At 34.4% G+C, this 22,008-nt stretch overlaps 1 protein-coding gene across 1 annotated transcript in view; it reads right to left on the bottom strand.

Moving 5' to 3' along the window:
• The window catches only part of LOC136036872 (neural cell adhesion molecule 2-like), an 85,544-nt gene that overhangs the window by 21,251 nt on the left and 42,285 nt on the right, over positions 1–22,008 (bottom strand). The window contains exons 5-7 of the mRNA XM_065719204.1: positions 18,596–18,742; positions 14,553–14,626; positions 8,779–8,917 (exon numbers count right to left, since the gene is read on the bottom strand). Coding sequence (XP_065575276.1) covers positions 8,779–8,917; positions 14,553–14,626; positions 18,596–18,742 — 360 coding nt within the window. The remainder of the gene's footprint in view (positions 1–8,778; positions 8,918–14,552; positions 14,627–18,595; positions 18,743–22,008) is intronic.

Here is a 22,008-nt window from a genome sequence, read left to right as displayed (position 1 = left end):
TCCAAATCCTGAATATGCTTGTCCAGTTTGGCACCCTGGCATCTCCCGTGAAGAATCAGACAAAATTGAGTCAATCCAAAAAAGAGCCTTGCGAATAATTTTAAAAGGAGGCAATGTGCCTTACTCTTGCTCCTAAAAAGCTAGTTTGGAAACCCTTGAGCGAACGAGGTCGTCGTTGTGCCTCCGTTTTTCAAAAAATACAATAACGAACCCTTGGACGGCAAGTATTTTCACCAAACGTCACTCACCATCCAGGTTACGTCAGCCTCGAGCTGTTTCTGAGCCTATCCCAGTTTTGTCCCCATTCGCTGTGTTACTTCCAGATATGAAAAAACCTTTGTCCCCTTCATCACAGAAAAAATAAATAAAATAGCCAACTAGTTTCTCCTCCCTCCCTCCCTTTTTTTTGTGAGGTGCTTTAGGTCGTTACACTAATTTGCTTGCCTCCCGCTGTTTTGGTTTAGTTTCCCTTTTAATTCATATGTGTTTTTCGTGTGTTTTATGCTTCGTTCTTTTTTTTGTGAGTTTTTGGACTTTTTTTAGTGTCCCTTTTAATTTGTAGATATATATGCTTATTTCTAGTTCTTTTCTGTATTATTATACTTTTTTTGTCCCCTTCCCTTTTTTTCTGACTTATATATTTTTTTTATTTATTTTTTTTTTTTCATAATTTGATTATTTATTATTATTAGTGTTTTTCGCTTTGTTTGTTTTATTAGTCGACTCCGAAGTCTGAATTCGGCCCTTTGAGGGCTTGTGATAGTGATTTTTTTAAAATAAATATCTTATCTCCACTTCACACCTCCTTAGTTCATATTTTAATGCTTTCTCCAATTTCTCAGCCCACACCTTCTTAGTTCATATTTTAATGCGTTCTCCAATTTCCTTACATTCATTTTGTTTTCATATGATTCAGTTGCTATCCGCCATTCATAGTGAAAACGCCTAAACTCGTTTAACCAGTGTTATAATTTGTTCGTGTCATATCGGATGCAGGAAATTGATTTGGATTAGCCTGCTGCAAACCTAATTGGATAATATCTGGCACTATTTGAAGCTGGGGGGTCGTAAAAAAGCCCCCCTTGCGTGTAAGTCTTTGTCTCATGTTAATTAGAGTTACTAATTAGTAGTTTACGATGTTGTCCTGGAAAATCGGAGATGTTGCGGTTGCTAAGTTTCATGGTTATCCCTTGTGGCCAGTTAAAATTATTGGTGAAGTCAAGCAAGCTTCAGGTCCAGCAAAATTCACCGTTTTCTGCTACGGGTCACATGATTTTCAAACAGTCTCTACCCAAAGCCTCCACGACGTCAAATTAAAGAGAACAGAGGCACTGCAAAAAACTACTAACGAGGCCAAGCTTGCTTTCTATGAAATGGACAATGACCCAGAAATCTACCAGCCATACTTGGAAAATTATCGTGCTAAGCGCAAGGGCACTGTTTCTAACAGCACTGAACAACCAGGACATCTTTCGAAAAATCATCCGTCAAATTCAACCCCGGATATAGGCAACCAATCTTCTGACCTGAACATGAGACTAACTCAGACCCAACAAGAATTGGAAGCTGTAAAAGTGAATCTCAGGGATGAAATCTCACGTAAAGTTTCTGATCGCATAAAAAATCAACTCCCGCACTCGGCTGAATCAATTATATCTGACGTATATGATTCTTTGATTGTGGAATACTCGCCAAAATTTGATTTTATCGAAAAGCAACTAAAATCGCTAAAAAACAGCTTCATGATACTCGAAGAGAGAGTGAAAAAGATCGAAAGTAGACTTGACGATATTGAGCAGGAAGATAGGCTGGATTCACTTATTTTCAGTGGTGTCAAACAAGCTCCGGGTGCTGATGTAAGATCGTGTATTAATAATATTATCTCGGACAAGATGGGCGTACAAGTTTATGTTTCGGAACTAATTAAAGTGTATAGATTTACCCTTCCAGCGAACCCTACGCGGCCTGATATGATTGCACCGGTACTCGCCCAGTTTTCGTCTAAGGATGTAGCTAGAAAGGTATTTACTGCTAAGAGCAAACTGGCCAAATCTGGTATATTTGTGTCAGAAAGTTTAACTAAGAAGCAACGAGAAATTCTGCAACTGGCTCGTGATAGGTTAGGTAACCACAACGTATGGTCCAATCACGGCCGTATTTTCACTCGATCTGGAAATGACGCTCGGACACGCCGACTGTGGAGTTGTGACGACATATAATCTGAGTTTTTTTTTTTTTCGTTTTAGTAGTTATAAATGTGTACTTCAGTATTTACATTCTTTCGTAGTAATAGTTCTTTAATAGAAAGTAGGATAATTTATTTATGAATGTTTTCACGATTACTACAGTTAGAAAAAAATTGCTTTTCGTTGGATAATATTTTGTCGAGTGATGTTGGTAGCCGGTCGGAATTTTCGGATAAACAGCCTGCAAGACTAAGTAAATATGTTGCAGTAGATGATGTGAGTGCACCCGTTATGCTGTCCGGATTCCAGATTCTCCACTGGAATTGTCATTTAACTACTTCACATGAAGATGTAGTTGATATAATTAATAAACTTGACAGTGAGGTGCAAGTGATAGGTATTTGTGAATCTTTTATTAGTGAACAGTGTCCTGCTTCGTTATTTAATTTTCCAGGCTACACAGTTATTTCCAAGAACCGGTCATTGATGGGAAGGGGAGGTTTAGCATTCATAATCAAGGATGATATAAAATTTAAAGTAAGTGAAGATTTATCTTTATGGATTGAAGGTAAGATTGAAACTTTTGCTATTGAAATAGTGACAAGTAATAATTATCCACTTCTTATTTCATCGGTGTATAGACCCCCTGGTGCTAGTCCGGATTTTTTCCTAGAGGAATTCGAAATTTTAATATCTGAAATAAATCGAAATTTTGATAAAATTGTAATCATAGGTGATTTTAATTTTGATTTATTAGATCTTCAAGCGAAAAATTTGTATTTCCTTAATGTCATGCTTTCATTTGGTCTTTTCCCATTAAATTATATCCCATCCCGATTAACAGACCATTCTGCAACTTTGATTGATAATGTTTTCGTCAGTGAGGTTATGGTGGAAGATAGCATGTGTGATGTATTAATCCATTCTGGTTCGGACCACTTACCGCTTCTTTGTTTGTTGCAGAAGTTATCACATTGTAAAATTAAAAGAAAAAACAAGATTCTTCGGCGTGACATGAAAGAAGTTAATCTGGCTAAATTTAAAAATGAAGTTAGTTCGTTGGATTGGGAGGTGGTTTACAATGAAAAGGATGATGGTTCAAAAGCTTTTAACATTTTTTCAGATATTCTTTACCCTGTGTTTGAGAAAAATTGCCCATTGAATAAAATTAATTGCAAGAAAGCTAAACCGAGAAAGCCGTGGATAAATGATGAAATTTTGAGTTTAATATGACAAAGAAATAAGTTGTATTGTCAATATCTTGATAATCCATCTGAAATGATTTTAAATGAGTTTAAAGAGTTGAGAAATTATGTATATAATTCAAAAAGAAATGCAAAGAATGAGTATTATATAAACCGTTTGAAGATTAAGGAAGGTAATATAAAAGATACTTGGGGAATTGTCCGTGAAGTGATAGGATGTGAAAAAAAAAGATATGTGTATAACCAATTTAAAAACTAGTAATAGAATTATTCATGATAAATTGGAAATAGCAAATTACATGGGTGATTATGTTTCGAATATTGGTAGTGTTATACAGAATGAAGTGTCTAGAGGTGGTTGTGCCGTCAACATTAACGTAAATCCTACAAGCATGCAGAATGGGTTTGAATTTGTACCATGTAATGTAGAAGAAGTTGAAAAAATTGTTTGTAGCCTTAAATCAAATTCTTCTGGTGTAGATGGATTGAACCTAAAGGCTTTTAATTATGTGTCGGTGTATCTTTTACCGGTACTGGTTCATTTAATTAATCTCTCAATGGTTAAAGGGCATTTCCCGTCGGAACTGAAACGATCTAAAATCATACCTTTACATAAAGGTGGGGACCCCTCAGAACCCTGTAATTGGCGACCAATTTCCATTTTACCTTTATTTAGTAAAATTTATGAAAAAGTTATTTATAAACGATTGTATGATTTTTTGGATTCGAAGAAAATTTTGTATAATGGACAGTTTGGTTTCAGAAGTAAACATTCCACTAGTCATGCAGTACACCATCTTTTAAGTTTTGTTGATAATGCGTTTGAAAATAATATGGTTCCTTTAACTGTTTTTGTAGATTTCCGTAAGGCTTTTGACACTGTTGATTTTAATACTCTTCTTAGTAGACTAAGTGGGCTTGGGTTAGGTAGTACTTGTGTAAAGTGGTTTTCATCGTATTTGCATGGCCGGACTATCAAAGTTGCTTTATCAGATATATCAAGCAGAGAGTTCGGTGTTAATTGTAGAGTGCCTCAAGGTTCCGTGCCGGGACCTCTACTTTATCTTATTTATGTTAATTCGTTGGCTTCACATGTTGGAGTTGAAGCGCTGACCTCTTTCGCGGACGACACTGCGATAACAGTAATTGGTAGTTGTTTGGTGCAGGTTGCACATAAGGCTAATTTGGCACTTGAACGTTTGCGTAGTTTTACAGTAGGTAGTTCCCTAGCAGTTAATGCATCTAAAACAAATTATGTTATATTTAGTAGAACAGGTAGGTTACTTAATGATAATAATAACATTTTTTTTGGACATTTACCCATTAAACAAGTTTTTGAAATTAGGTATTTGGGGTTTTATTTAGATAATAATATTAGTTGGAAAAAGCATTGCAGTGTTATTGGTGCTAAAATGGCTAGGGGTCTAGGAATTTTGAGACGTGTAAAAAAAACTTTTCCGTTCAAGTTTCAATTTTAAAAATAATTTATTTTTCCCTTGTTCATCCTTATATTGATTATGGTTGTGTTCAGTGGGCTAGCAATTTTTTCTCTAATTACAAAAGGATCCAGATTTTGCAAAATAAAAGCATTCGATTGATTGCGGACATAAAAGAGCAGGTTGAATCTAAAACTACTGCTAGCTTTTCCCGGTGTAATGTTTTAAATGTTGGTCAGATTCGTGACTACCAGACATCAATTTTTGTGTTCCAGAGCATGAAACATATATGCCCTGAGTATTTTCTTGATTATTTTTCCATGAATCAGGAATACCATAATTATGATACAAGAAATTCACAACTTTTAAGCCATGAACAAAGAAAAACAGTTCGATCATCATATGTGGTTCGTAATCTGGGGCCTTCTGTTTGGAATAGTTTGCCGCTGGCATCAGGGAGTCTGTCACTTTATATGGGTTTAAAAATAAATTGAAAATGTTTTATTTAAGTAATAGGTTTTGAAGGGCAGAAGGTTTTTGATGTCTTTTTTTTTGCAGTTTATTGATGTGGGATGGGGACTGAATACCGGTAAATGATATTTAATATGATTATTTTGTTGTATTTTGTTCATGTGTATGTGTTGTTATTTTTTATATTTAAGATAGGCTAGGTGGTTAATCATGAGATGTTATGTTTAGATATTTATTTATAAGATGTAAATCATAATATGAAATTGCAGCACAAGTCCTTAGGACTTTCTTTTTGCTGCAGTAATTTATTAGTGTTGTCATTTTTTTTATTTATGTTTGTATTGTGGATAAAATAAAACTTACCTACCTACCTACCTATCCATCACTCAGAGTATTTTCACTAATATTCCTAGCTGCAGTCTTAACTTTCTTCCCTAAGACACCATCAGTAACTTCACAAATTGTTTTTCTAAAATTATTCCTTCCATTTTCCACATTATCAAATTTCAAACTCTCAAGTTCCTTAAGATGCTCCTTGAAAGTTTCTCTTAAATTTTCATACTGGAGTCTACCAGCATAATGACTTCCCAGGAGGTAGTTACCCTTCCGAAATTCCAGCTTTGAATTAACCCTAGACACCACTAAATAGAGATATTTACTTTAACATCAATAAAAGCACTCCTATATACCCTAGTATCTTGTATTGATCCTCCTAGTCTTCTGTTTACAATTACATAATCATTAAGGTCTGCTGTCTTACCATCACGTGATTATCATGTCATTTATCACCCTGTCTATTTGCTCCTGTAACTGTAATTAAAATTCATCTGAGTCACTAGTATCTACCTCAGTTGGTCCAGCATTAAAATATACTACTATAACTCATATTCTGAAGTTGAGAAATAAGTATTCGGTTATTAATACCTTCAGAGTTTAAACAAGACTTAGCAGCTTCTTTATTCATCATGAGCCCTATTCCCTGTCTATGTACCCCATCCTTCTTTCCTGAGTAAACAAATTCTATATCACCTAATTTTATGCTTCCTAACCCTAGGATACGAATTATGGAGAAATCTAATGAGTCCAGTTCAAACTGTCTGAATTCGTCAGCCAAAATGTCGATCCGCGATACGATAGTTCTATTTTAACGTCGTAACATTCCAGTTCTAATTTTTATGTTCTTTAAATCATTGAAATTATTTTGGCATCAGGAAAAGCAATGATCCTGGATACCAGTGCAGGATGGGAACCAACATATCTTCTCAAATCTACATCGAGGCGCTTAAGCCGGCTTAGAATCGGACAGCAAGAACTCCCTGGGACCTCCAGTATGATTGGAGACTTTGTGCAATCCTGTGCCCATCTTGGTCACAACATGGTTTTCAGCACTTGGTGATGCTCTTCTATCAACAAGGGGCAAATTCCCGCACAGACAGTCCCAAGCCTATTACCTGCAATTCGTTATATATTCATGCCTAAAAATATTATGCTACTATGGGGAAGCAACCCATAGTATATAAATTAGCTCACGATAGTCCATAATATACACCAAATTTATTTCCACGAAACTTAAAATGACCAACTGGAATTCATACCCTTTTTCCAACTTTGATCGATTAAATGGACATTGAGCTTAATTGAGAAAAGCTTGAATCTGAAACCGTAAAAACCAAACCGAGGGCAAGCTCACACAGTATCTGTCATTTATAAATTCCAATCAGGGCATAATGGTCTTTGGATCATTAAGAACCACATACATTGTGCTTTTACACTTAATGATGGTTATAAGCAATATTGGAACAAGTACAATTATATTTAATTTCTTTGATTCTCATTTAATTAGCATTTCATAATACTACTTCATGGTCTAATAAATTAATATCAGAGAAGGACTAATTGATTAGGGAAAAAAAAAACAAGGAATAAAATCTTGCAAAAATAGTCAGTAATTAAAATCTAGGGAGCCTGTGTGACTAAAATACCCAATAATTTCCTTTATAAAAGAAAAAAAAAGAAAAAAAATGGAAAACAATTAGTATGGAAAACCAACACTGAGAGTTACATAGATGTTGGAATCCTTCTAATTCTAACAAATATAGGAACTACATTCACAAAAGGACATAAAAAACAATCAAACATGTAAATTCATATTAAGCCACCCAAAAGGGGAAAAATACATGATCTGGGATGTAACAAATTTTTATATCGCAATATGACATAATACATTTTCTTAACAATACTTTTAAACATGTGAGGATAATCAACACTTTGAACCCTATTTGGTACTTAGGATCAATTTTGGGGACCTGGATATCAAAACCCAACTTCCCACTAAATAATATAACCAGGCTGCTTTACCATTGTTGTAAGCGAAAAGGCCAAGTTTTAATTAGATTCCATCTAGAAACGGCAGTTTCAATCTAGCGTAAGGACAGTAGCCCGACTTAGAGCCATTCACTGCAATATCATAAGGATTTAAAAATTATAACTATTAATTAAACATAAAAGGACCCCCTCTCCCACAACTGGACTCAAGCATTTCTCTATTCTTTTTAATTGTAAAATTTATGAAAACTTTGAAACTTCAACAATTTTACTTTTGTTAAATACTCAACATTAGTGGCTTTGTTAATGAGTTTTTTTTTAAGAAGGATTGCAAATGTATCAATTAAAAATGCTGTTCCATGAACTTAAATACCTAATTTCAAAGTTTTTCTTTTGGGATGAGATAACCTGCAATCCAGAGTTCATTTATAGTAGGTCTTAACAAAGTGACACTGTTCATCCTTTAAGTAGCTTGTATGTCTTCTAGCAGGAAAGGAACATCAACCATGATTGGGACAAAAATGCTTCAGCTATCTATAGGCTAAAGCCTAACTGACACATAGCCTACACTATCGAATCAAGGATTCAAACTAAATTATTCATATTCAAATCGTGGCTTTTACAATACCATTCAAATCATAAAAATACCATCTCCTTGGAAAAAATTTAGCACTTATTTTCTCTCCAAGACACCTTAAGATATACTGTTTGGGCAGTGAAATAGTGACACATTATGCTCTATATTACTGTGAACGACGCAATTTGACGACAACAATATAGCTATAACTTGCACTAAAAAGATGAGATACATCTACCACTGCATCCATCACTGTTTCAGGTCTATCAGTTCCCTTAAATTTTTATTATACTTGCTAAGACTTTTTCTTAGAGAACGGTCTAAAGTGACTGAAAAAAAGGTGATTTGTCTTTTTTCAATGGTTTTTAACAAAGATTAAGGTATATTACGATCTGAAGAATAAAATGCGAAGGTCATTTACAAAATATAAATGTTTAGCTGGATGAAGCTGAGTATCATCCATTCAATGATGTTGCGTTCAAACATTTAATTTCATTACATTCAAAACATATATTGCCAGGAGCATAAGCACAAAATATTTGAAGAATAAATTTCAGTTATTGCTGAAAAGCACTTACGTCCAACATAAAGGGTATGAAGTACAGTCTGGGAGCGATTGGAGACTGAACAAATGTATTTTCCAGAATCATCAGGGTATACATACTCAATGGTAAGGTTTCCATCCCTTGATATTCTAAATCTTGAATCTCCGGTTATCTGTAAATAAATAATGAATTACAATAGGTTATCGATTAATATACTAAGACGTTCACATCTTTATGAATACACACAGGGAACTCGATGAAGGTCCACCTCCTTGAAAAAACGAGTCTAAAATTGCAAGTTTTCAATCCATCTGCTTACAAAGATCCTTTAATGTCTCAAGTTCTGATTTTGGATACAAGTACATCAATGGCCATTTTTCAACTCTTGTAGTACTATGAGGCAAGTGCTTGCATGTAATTTTTATTTATTTCACAGTTAATGCTTCGTAATCCATCTTATCTGAAATGATTTCCGTAATAAGCATTCGTTTTATTATTTCAAAACAAACAAAAAAGCAAGTTTTTTTTAAATAAAAGTAAGGAGCGACATTAAAACTTAAAACGAACAGAAATTACTCCGTATATGAAAGGGGCTTTTCCTCCTCAACGCCCCGCTCTTTACGCTAAAGTTTGACTCTTTCTCTTAACTCTACATTTCAAAACAGTAAAAACTTTAGCTTAAAAAGCGGGGCGTTTTAAGTTTTAATGTCGCTTTTTACTTTCATTTAAAAAAACTTGTTTTTTTGTTTAATTTCTGGACGTTCCACCCATCTCCCTTTAACTCTTTCCTTATCACTAATTGTGATTTTTCCCGGCTACCACCAACTCTAAGAGCGGTTTTACATGGACTATAGATGTACACTTTTTCTCACACCCTGTTAGCTCCGGACAAAGGACAAGTAAAAACCAACTTTTGGGTCACAGGCAAGAAAAATAAGAAAACAATAAGATAAAGATCTTATCGTTTCCGATAAACGATAAGATTTCTTCAAGACATTTTTCAAAGAATTTCAAGGCATTTCAAAACTTTTCTTAAGATATTTTATTCAGGTCATTTTTCTCATGATTTCTTATCATGAAATCATGATCATGATTTCTTTAGTTCTTACATTTAAGTTTCCCTGATGCTTAAAGAATCTACGAAGGCAAGATGAGAGAGACCTTCAGGTTCCACTAGTGAGGAACCTTCAAGAAACCAGACCGTAGCAAGCAGCTCAATCAGGACCCTGGCATCCAATTTTAATGAAGCCCTAGCAATTAATTTCACTTGGGGGCCCTACCATCCAGTTCAGTTGGCTCCTAACCTAAGCACTGGTCCATAGGAACCATATAATCCGGAACCTTAGCATCCAATTCCATCAGAGACCCTAGCATCCAATTTCATCGGTTCTCCAACCTAGCCACCGACGGCTCCAACACCCAAAATTACTGGGGGGGGGGACTGGCATCCAATTCCTTTGGAGCCAAAGCATCCATTTTCATCGGGTTTCTAACCTCACCACCAGGGGCAATAGAATCCAATTTTACTGGGGGATCTAGCATTTACTTCCATCGGAGGGCATAACATCCAGTTTTATCGGGGGCCCTAAGAAAACCACTGAGGCCGATAAACGATTAGATTTCTTCAAGACATTTTTCAAAGAATTTCAAGGCATTTCAAAACTTTTCTTAAGATATTTTATTCAGGTCATTTTTCTCATGATTTCTTATCATGAAATCATGATCATGATTTCTTTAGTTCTTACATTTAAGTTTCCCTGATGCTTAAAGAATCTACGAAGGCAAGATGAGAGAGACCTTCAGGTTCCACTAGTGAGGAACCTTCAAGAAACCAGACCGTAGCAAGCAGCTCAATCAGGACCCTGGCATCCAATTTTAATGAAGCCCTAGCAATTAATTTCACTTGGGGGCCCTACCATCCAGTTCTGTTGGCTCCTAACCTAAGCACTGGTCCATAGGAACCATATAATCCGGAACCTTAGCATCCAATTCCATCGGAGACCCTAGCATCCAATTTCATCGGTTCTCCAACCTAGCCACCGACGTCTCCATCACCCAAAATTTCTGGGGGGGGGGGGGACTAGCATCCAATTCCTTAGGAGCCAAAGCATCCATTTTTATCGGGTTTCTATCCTCACCACCAGGGGCAATAGAATCCAATTTTACTGGGGGATCTAGCATTTACTTCCATCGGAGGGCATAACATCCAGTTTTATCGGGGGCCCTAAGAAAACCACTGAGGCCCCTAGCAATCATTTCCATTGTGAAGCCTTAGCATCCAATTCCATCGACGGCCCCCTATCACGCGATTACACCGACAAAACGTTTTTCAAGATGTTTCAAGACTTCTTTGAATGTCATGTAATAGGGGAATGTTTACTTATGTTAAGGATGGGGGAATATCCACTTTTTTCTTATTATTTCATAAAATTCATTTTGTACGGTTCACGGTACAGGTATAGAGAAGAAGAGGGGGTGTTGGAGGCCCATAGATTGGGCCTACTTGCATGATTTTGCTTCAAACAAGGCGAGATTCACTTGTCTTCCAATAAATAGAAAGTAATGGTAGGAAGAGGATATACAGAACACTAAAGGGGTAATGGGACCAATTTGCGGTTCCTAATAATATTAACTGATATTTTAGGCGAATTTTATGTTGAAGCGAAAACCAGTATACATTGTCCCATTAGTCCTTGGTATCCGCTTTTAGCCACCAGGTATCCGCTTTTAGCCACCAGTTTGAGAAACGAATGAGGTCCTTGGTCATTTTTTACCATAGTCCTTACATAGTCTCTTTTTTTTCTGGTGTGTATAACTAAAAAACATTTGTCACTCCCTTATAATTTCCTAAATCGTCAATCACTTCAAAATGGTACAAGCTCTTCAGATAGTATTGACCAGATTCAAAAAGAAAATTGCATCTCTCTTAGTTTAGATATTCATTTCTTGCCTCAGTGCCAAATTTCTAATATTTCTGTAAAGAAGGAAGCACTAGCAAACCTCCTTTTCCGTCATCAATGAGAAAAATATTCATGTTGGGATACAAACGTGACACCATTTCTCTACCTCAAACGCTTTTATGTGGATTTCTCTTTCTCAGGCGTAACACATCTTAACTACTTTCAGATTTCTATTAGGATTTGAAGGGGGCGGGGGCATCTAAGGCTTGCCCACTTTGATCAAATTTTTCAGTTTGATTTGGCTTTTTGGTTATCTTTGAGCCGGGAGAGGGTGCTGTCGTTGATTTCTTCCCGGTTACAACCGACTCTACAAGTGATTGTGCATAGACTACAGATGTACAATTCCTCTCACACCCTGTTAGCTCCGATTCAAGGACATGTAAAAACCATTGTTAGTTTCCCAGGCAAGAAAAAGAAGAAAACGATAAGATAAAATGTAGTTAAAGCCAAAAACGACCAGATACACAAAGAAGACAAATAATATAAACGTACATCAGCGATCTCTACTTTTAAAATTCATATAAGAATGAAACAATTTGTTTAATTAGTAAAATAAGATTCCCTTTTAATAAACATATTTTCCTTATACCTTGCTGTTCTAATGATAAACTGTGGACATGTACACAAACAGTTTCTCGCCCTCAAAGGCTTGCTTAGCAAAGTCTCTAAATTCCTATGATATTTATTCATGTTCTTTTTTTCTGAATAATTTGACTGTTTTCGACATGTTTTTCAGAGCTACAGCTCCTTTGGCTCTTTTTCGAATTAAATAAAAAAAAAAAAAAAAACAAGTTTTGTAAACTGCAAATAAGGAGCGACATTAAAACTTAAAACGAACAGAAATTACCCCATATAAAGGGGCTGTTCCCTCCTGTTTTTTTTTTTTTTTTTTTTTTCTTTTTTTTTTTTTTTTTTTTTTTTTTTTTTTTTTTTTTTAAGTAGAGTTGTGACAGAGTCAAACTTTAGTGATAGCGAGGCGTTGAGGGGGGAACAGCCTCTTTCATATACGGGGTAATTTCTGTTCGTTTTAAATTTTAATGTCGCTCATTAATTGCAGTTTAAAAAACTTGTTTTTTATTGAATTTGTTAACGTTTTTGAATTAATGCTTGTTTTTATTTTCCACTATTTTATTTCCCATTCATATACAGGGCAATTTCTGTTCTTTTTAAGTTTTAATATCACTCCTTACTTGCAGTTTAAAAAACTTGTTTTAATTTTTTTTAATTTCTGAACGTTTTTGAATTACTGCAAGTTGTTATTTTGGCTTGTAATTCATGAACAGTTAATTATTAATTATTAGTAATAAATACACGTACATTAAGAATTAACTTATGTAACGAACTTCTATATTTTTGTGTTTTATTAGGTATATGAGGGGGCTCGCCTCTTCATCAATACCTCCCTCTTTACAGCAAAGCTTGAATTTTGTACCAAATCTTCAAGAATGACCCCTGAATCACAAAGGACGTCGAATAAATAGTTGAAATTACTAAAAATACTTTAGCGTGAAGAGTGAGGTATTATGATGAGGTAAACCCCTCATATGCGTAATAATTTTGTTCGTTTCAACTTTTAATGCTGCTCCTTACTTTCAGAAGAAAAAACTTTTCATATTTATTTTTTCATTGTTTTTTCAAATAATGCTAGAAAATCCTGCACCCCCTTCATTGAAATTCTCTTACCCCATGAGAAATTCATCCATGGAAATATCCTCCTACGTACCCCCCCCCTAAACTCTCCCCCTAAACCAAAAAATCCCCATGAAAACCTCTGTACACTTCCCAGTCACCATTACTATATGAAAACACAGGTCAAAGTTTGTTCCTTGCAGTCCCTCCCACGGGGACTACGGGGAGTATATCGTCCCAAAAGACATAGTTATTAGGTTTTTTGACTATGGTGAATAAAATGACTATCTCAGAATTTTGATCTGGTGACTTTGGGGAAAAGATGAGAGTGCGAGGGGGTCTAGGTGCCCTCCTATTTTTTGATCACTTAAAAGGGTACTAGAGCTTTTAATTTTTGTTAGAATGAGCCCTCTTGCGACATTCTAGGACCACTGAGTCAATATGATCACCCCTGAAAAAAAATAATAAATAAACACGCAACCGTGATCTGTCTTCTGGCAAAAACAAAGCGAAATTCCACTTTTTTGTAGAAAGAAGCTTGAAACTTCTACAACAAGGTTCTCTGATACACTGAATCTGATGGTGTCATTTTTGTTAAGATTGTATGACTTTTAGGGGGTGTTTCCCCCTGTTTTGTAAAATGAGGCAAATTTACCTCAGGCTCGTAACTTTTGATGGGTAAGATTAATCTTGATGAAACTTATATATTTAAATCAGCATTAAAATAAAATTCATTTGATGTAACTATTGGTATCAAAATTCCATTTTTTAGAATTTCGGTTACTATTGAGCCGGGTCTCTCGTTACTACAGTTTGTTACTACGAACTGTTTGATTTTAGTGGATTTCCCACTTACTAAAGTGGGAATAAATTATTCACTAAAGAAGATTTTGAGATGACTTTCAAGAAAGGCAAAGAGTTAGCCTCTATCTGCATATGCGTATATAAACTTAGAAAATATTTTAAAAACAGTCAAATAAACAGTGGTTTTGACAATCAGATTTTTACAACCGATTGGTTAGCAAGGATGACTTCTCTTCAAATGAAATTATTGAAGTTCCAAATTGAATTTGGTATTTACTTTTCTTTCTATATTATAGCAAAGCGGTTACTGAGCCTGCTTAGCCTATTCTTATACTTGATTGTCTACTAAATAATCTAGGAGAACTGACTTTCCTGATAAGGATATTATATTACCGTAACTAATCAAAAACTTACTTTTTCACCACCAAAAAACAAATCTGTTGAGGTTCCATTCAGTAGTTCTCGTCTCCACAAGCGAACATCATCTCCTAAAATAGAAGTTGAACTGTATAAAATTACACATTTTAACACACAAGTTCAAACACAAGCCAAGTTACTCCGTTCGCTGGAAGGGGCCGACAATTTTTTCACCCATCAGTAAGCTAAATACCAGTGAAGATGTTCGAAATCAAGATTTGTAGGTTATCCTGCTAGGGAAAAGGGCTACAAACAAAGAATAGGGTATATTATTGAATTTAATGATATATAATTTAGATATTTCAAACGCAACAAATGGACATTCTATTGTTTTGATCCAAAGACATGCCTGCAGTCACAACCAAAATCAGCTTTGAGTTTAGGGTCATTAAGATTAGTTAAAAGTATCTAATAATATAAACAATTTCCTTGAGATTTATAAAATAAATCCTTAAAAAACCGAAACTAATACGAATAAGTGTTTATTTTGTAAATAAATCCTAAAAATAGATTTAGTCATAAAAATTTTGAATGTTTATCTTGCATCAATGCACATTTTAATGTCAATCTCTTGAAATAGAAGCCTTTTTTTAAATCAATTAGCATGGCAAAAAGCTGAATTTATATATCGATCCTAAGAGATCAATTTCTATGTAGCACAGACTTCATTAGATAGCTCGCAGTAGTCCCTTGTTTCTTTGACTGTAAAAAGAGTAAATTGAGACAATCAAAATAAATATGTAAGGTTTTTTTTGTACTTTTGACTACTTTTGACTCAAATGAAACAAAATCAACAGAGTATTCACTAATATCCGCGTTGTCATGTTTTCAGCGGTAGCTTACACCAAGTAAATTACACCATGGCCTATTGTAACCGAAAGTTTATAGATACTTAAAAAAAACATCAAGTGAAATTTCTCCCAGCTAGTCGGTTACTTGAACATTATAGTGAACTGATTTAAAAGCTGCCTTTTATATAAAATCATTTTTTAAAAACAGACATTGTGCGGTTCTCACCATGTACAGGTGGCCGGGGTTTACTCCCCCTGGCGTTTAGCCCCAGCAAAATACCCCCCATAGAAAATTCTTCCCACGGATAACCCCCCCCCCAAAAAAAAAAAAAAAAATATGTCCGTTTCTTTCAGTTTTCTTTCCAGGTGAAAGTAAGGAGCAATATCAAAACTTTAAACAAACAGTAATTATTACGTATGTGAAAGGAGTTTCCCCTCCCACGAGACCTTGCTCTTTACACTAAAATTTTGACTGTTTTTCCTAATTCTCTAAAAAAGATTACCGAAACACAATGGCCGTTTAACTAGAATAACAATTTATTTTTTAATTCTATTTAAAAAAAAAATTAGTGTAAAAAGCAAGGTCTTGAGGAGGAGGTGACCCCTTTTATATTCTTAATAATTTCTGTTCATTTTAAAGTTTGATGTTGCTTACTTTCAGTTGAAAAAAAAAATGTTTTTAATTTAATTTCTAATCGTTTTAAATAATACAGAGGAATCCGACTCTCTCACAATGAAATATTCCGACACTTGTGTATTATACCCGACTTACTCAAGTTTACGATGGGTAAAAATCAAGAAATCCGGTGAATAGACACGGGGGGGGGGGGTAAAGGTCTATTTTAAAGCTCTTGTGAGTACCTCTGTTATCTTGTGAACTTTTATCACTAATTCAACAATAAAGTACCATATGACACCAAAAATCGTCTTTTTGGCGCAATTCCTGACACCTAGTCCAGGCGCCAAGAGTCGTCTTTTTGCGCAGTATCTGTTAAAAAATGGGAAGGATGAGAAGGTACCATACAAACCAGAAATTTTCAATCCCTCTTTTTAGCGCTACTCCACTCAACCTCTTTAACAACCAAGTAAAGAGCAAACCGTAGCCCTTGGTAACCGGAAGATTAAAAGCAAGATAATTAAAAGATTGAAAAAACTGTGTAACGAGAAAATTGCCCCTTTAAATAAGGGGTAGTCTTAAATAAAGGGAAAATTATAGCTTGAAAATCTTCAAGCCACGAAACTGTCACCCCAAGTAAGTTTTTAGTTGAGTAATAAGCCGTTTAAGAGCTCAAGGGCTTTAAATACTATTTGGCAACAACGATGGGATTAATCTATTTTAATTTTGGACAGCCTCATAGGCTATCAATTCTTGAATTTTTGTTGAATTTGCCGTTATTTTAAGTCTACCTTCAATTTGTTCTCGGCAAGAAGATTAAGTTAAAACTTTCAAATAGCTACAGTGTAAGATCAAAAAATATCCGGGGGTTTAAGGGACTTAGCCCCTCCCTCAGAATTTTACCCGACTCGTGAAAACCTACAAAAAAATGTATATAAAAATATGTTTGATGTATTTTTTACAGTTTTTGTTTAGATTCCCTTGATGAGAATACTCTCACCCCTAAAAAAACTACACCTCCCACACCGAAGAAAAATGCCCCCCCCCCTTTCCGAATAAAATTAATCTCCTTCTTTCCGAACCAAAATCATGTGTATGACCTTGTCTAAGAAATTACCTATTTTGTATCTACCTCATTTTGCATGTAGATACAGAACTTACTTTAATTTCTCCAGCGAACGGTCAAAATTCCCCAATTATGTAATTATTTTTATTAAAAAAAAGATGATATAATCTTAGAGCAATTTATTTTTTTTATAAAGAATTCTCGAACAATTAGTGCAGTTAATTGTTCGAGAATTCTTTCTAAAACAAATAAATTGTACTGATTTTGGTGGTTTTTCAATTTAAAGAAAAACACGCATAAACTATTGATATTTTTATATGTTGGTAATGCACTAATATTCTAGAATTTTAAAATTCTATTTTCAAAGAACTTGCCAAGAATTTTCAATTTCAGACCGCCTGAGCTGCACTCAAATTGTTTCCCAGAGAACCAATTATGAAGCATTATAGAACCCTTGTGTCTGGTTTGCGCAATAAAGTGTTTCTTACGTTCTCATTTTCTTCGACGAAAATTTATCTGGAATTTTTAGGTAAAAAGGTTATTATTGCCTTTGCCAAGTCTGCGGCGTTTAAGAATTTACGTTGATATGTTAAAACCAGATATTTGGTTTTAACATACGTTGATATGTTAACTGTTTTATCGAATTTAGTTTCAGCCTCTACATTTTTAAACAAGTTTTAGTCGGATAATATCATTGATGCCTACTTTCTGGCTGATCAAAATTCAGACCCGTTTGTTGCTAAAAGACTTCAATTAGCCAACTGCAGCTTAAACTTCGTAGATTAGAAGGGAAATGTCTCTATATGTTACCTTCAGGCTAAGAAAGTTATAACTTACATGACAAGGTCTTTTGACCCAAATCCCACTTTGCCCCAAATGCATGCTAATATTTTTAGGTTTCGCGATATTTTCTCCAAATTATAACTTAATTCGACCATGTTCGGGACGCTAGGGGGACGATGAGGATATTATAAGAAATTAAAAGGAAAACGAATTTATATCGAAACACACATTGATTTTAAAGAATGTGCTATGAAAAGTAAACTGCTACAAGAAAAAAAAATACTGTATTTAACTCAAAATTGTGAAAAATATGAATAATTTGTTTTAATTACAGACTATCCACGTACAGGCATGCAGTCAGACTTCCATAGGCAAATTTAAGGATGTTCAAACATTAGAATCGCAAAAAAATTAATGTTTCATGATTCTCCTTTTTCCTACAAAAAGAAAGTCCATGTGAAACCTAAATCCAATCTTCTTAAACATTGTTGGGCCTCTTAGGGATTCACAATATCGAGGATTGTTCTATTTTTAAAGCCAGACACTCAATTTAGTCAACCTTGCAAGACAGCGGAAAGTCCCATGTGAATATCTTATTATTATTAGTACATCTTGTTAAAAAAATTCTTTAGCCTATCATCTATGACATGACCTACAAGTCGGTTTCAGTTTGATGTATTTTTTACTTTGTTCCGCAGGTGGTTTCAAAACTTTCTTCAGCACAACATATATGAAAAGAAGAGGCTTTTCAATGTGCAGCCTTATGAATAAAAAAAAAGTTTACCTATGTCATCGACTTGGCAGCTGAAGGTCACATTTTCACTTCCATACTCATATGCATGGACACCGGTTCTTTTGTTCGTTCGAACACTTGGCAACCAAGGAAACGGAAACCGGTCTTCTTTCTGATCTTCCGCTGGTTTTGCTGACACTAAAAAAGTTATGCACTAGTTAATTAAACGAATCACACTCACGAACTACGCTTAGGTTAAATCTCAGAGAACCGATTTCATTGCCACAAAGAGCAGTCATAGATGATTGTGTAATTTGGACATTTGTACATTAGCGGGGGGGGGAGGTGTAGGTTATGGACACAGTACAAATACCACCACCCCCCCCTTCCTAGTGTGCAATACATAGGGCAAATGCTATTATTATATAAACTAATAGTTATATGAAGGTTATATTTCACTAGGATTAACCTAACTTAACCTCTTGGGTCTATTTCGTTTAATCAAAAGGCTAATTAATTTCAAAATTACTTTATATTACCGAATATGAAAAATATTATATAAAGAAAAACTTGATGTCAAAGACAAAATCATATCCACAATACTAAAAATTTGTATGTTAGCAACCACTGCTATTAGTTACCTATCTTAGCGTTTTATGCTTAAGTTCAAAAATAAAATTGACCCCAATGGCACTTATTACCGTTCTATATCGCAAGGGCGCGATATAGAGGGGACATCAATTCTATAAATTTTCCATTTTAGCCTTTCCACCAACTTAATAATGATGTATGAAATTCGATGTCAGATCCAGGTGGTTGTCGGGGATTTGAACCACCACGCCTCCAAATTTTAGTCCGAGACGAAAAACGCAAAAAAATGCCAAAAAACTTTTTATGAGTTTTTTCAAGTTTCTTTTTATAAGACCTCCCGAAATAATGTCTGCCTCCCCTGAACAAGACTCCTGAATACGCCCTTGAACCTTATGTATATAGGCACATCTAAATATCAAAGGGCAGAAATTATTCAGACCATAAAAAATAAGTTTTGGCTAAAAAACTGCTCTTTTCAGGAAATTAGTTACAAATATATATAAAATTCCAGATAAGCCTAGCTAAAATTTTGATGTAACTTCATTTCTGTTTTCTTCACTTAATAATTTTTGGACGAGGGTTCACTAAAGGCACTATTGTTTAAGCAATGTATATTCGAAAAGCTCATTTTTTTGACTAATTTTCCAGAGTGTAACCTATTTTCCAGTCCCATTGAAGCACCGGGCACCCCTCCTACAGTTCCTGTCCTCGTTAAGCAGCTGTACAGCCTGATCTAACAACTCAACTTTGTTAACAAGAGAACTGATGACAAGAGACCTTGAAATGGGCTTCCTGTGATGGGTACAGTTGAATGCCAAAATATAAAAGAATGGGAATTCGCCCAAATTATTTTCAATAGAAAAATTGAGTTTGATCAGGCAAAATTTCTAAAAGGAATTTCACGAGGAGTGAAATATACAAGAGGTTCGTAATCTATATATTTTTGTTGTATGCTTAGTGCATAAGGACTGTTTTCATACAGTTTTGGCTATCAAAAGGCATTTACATTCCCTTTAGTTAGATTTGTATGTATATCATCTTTAATTTTAAAAGCACCCCTCCATACTAGTCATTCTTGAGCTATTGAATACAATCCGTGGAATATTTTGAGCCTGGGCCTTCAGGGGACTGTAAAGAAAAATATCAAAACAGAATAAGAACATTTACCAAATTTTATGGTTTTGTATATTATGTACAATCATTAGTTTCAAAAAAATATCTCTCCCTTTTTTCAAAAAATATCTATCCCTACTAACCGTTCCTGAGCTATTGAATTCAATACGTGGAGTATTTTTCAACCTGGAGCTTCAGGGGACTGTAAAGAAAAATATCAAAACAGAAGAAGAACATTTACTGAATTTTATGGTTTTGTATATTATGTACAATCATTAGTTTCAAAAAAATATCTCTCCCTTTTTTCAAAAAATATCTCTCCCTACTAACCGTTCCTGAGCTATTGAATTCAATACGTGGAATATTTTTGAACCTGGAGCTTCCGGGGACTGTAAAGAAAAATATCAAAACAGAAGAAGAACATTTACCGAATTTTATGTTTTTGTAAATCATATAGAATCATTAGTTTCAAATAATATCTCTCCCTACTAGCCATTCTTGGGCTAATGAATCAAATGCATGGATTATTTTTGAACCTGGACCTTCAAGAGACGATACAGAGCAACATCAAAACTAAAAAGCGCATAAACATTGCCTTGAGGCTGTTTTCGAGCTTAGCCCTTAAGGCGAATCTTACTTATTTTGATTCTGACGTTTAGTTATTTTGGATTTTTAGAATTTTGTAGGACTTAAAAATTTTAATTTTAATTTTGATTACTGATTATCAATTATTGATTACTGTTTTTCATACAGTTTTGGTTTATCAAAAAGACATTTACAATCTCTAAGTATTATCGATTTGTGTATAGATCATTGTTAGCTTATAAGAACACCTCAAATTTTTTCAGGACTTTTTGAGACTTTGGGACTTGGGGAGATTTTTGGGGAGATCTTTTTATTGCCCATATAATTTTTTTTCTTTAAAGCTTAGATATATTTTTTGATTTTCTTTTTTATCATTAGACGAAGTGAGCTCAACACATTTTGTAAATGTTTGATGTATTCGAATGAGAGTATATTGGTTTAAGGAAGTTCTCATGTGGTGTGGTTTTTGAATTTGCATTTTTAGTGGTCAATATGGACTTTAGTGAATTGCCATGCTATCAATGACATTCAAATTATATTATGTCTGTCTAAAAAAGATACATATGGAGTAGTTCGTTAAGACGATCGGATTATATGCATAGTTATATTGGAGTGATCCCACTATTCTATGAAGGTAGGAAGAAAATGTACACTATATATGATCAAGTAAAAGAAATATGTAGTTTTTTGGAAGTGAAACGTTTTTTTAAGGGAAATATGCCTAAGGATAATTGAAAAATGCGAACAAAATATACCACTATTCAAATTCTTAATGCATATATTACAAGACCCATTCCTTTTCAAAATATGTGCATAAGACATTTCAGGAAGAAGAATGAAACTCATAGTATAAATTGGGACCACACCAAGTAGTTAAAGAATGGTGATAAGTAATAATTGTTTTATGTAAATATGTGTCTTTCGATTGATAATAAACAAGTTTATTATGTAAAATCTTTTTTGGGGACTTGAATTTTTTTTTAGGGACTACCAATTGTTTTCATGTCTTAAAATGATATCAACTGTACTTACAACATAGTTCAGAATGATATCATTGTGAATAGACTTTTTCGGTTCATAGAAACATATGAATAGCTCTACTTTGACGAAACTTGAAGGTGCTAGCGGCAATGAAATAAAGCCTAGAGTACCTATTGTTAGACTACAAATGTCAA

Source organism: Artemia franciscana, chromosome 16 (assembly GCF_032884065.1).
Source record: "Artemia franciscana chromosome 16, ASM3288406v1, whole genome shotgun sequence".
In the NCBI taxonomy this organism is placed as follows: Eukaryota; Metazoa; Arthropoda; class Branchiopoda; order Anostraca; family Artemiidae; genus Artemia; species Artemia franciscana.
This window is presented reverse-complemented; position numbering and strand designations above follow the sequence as displayed.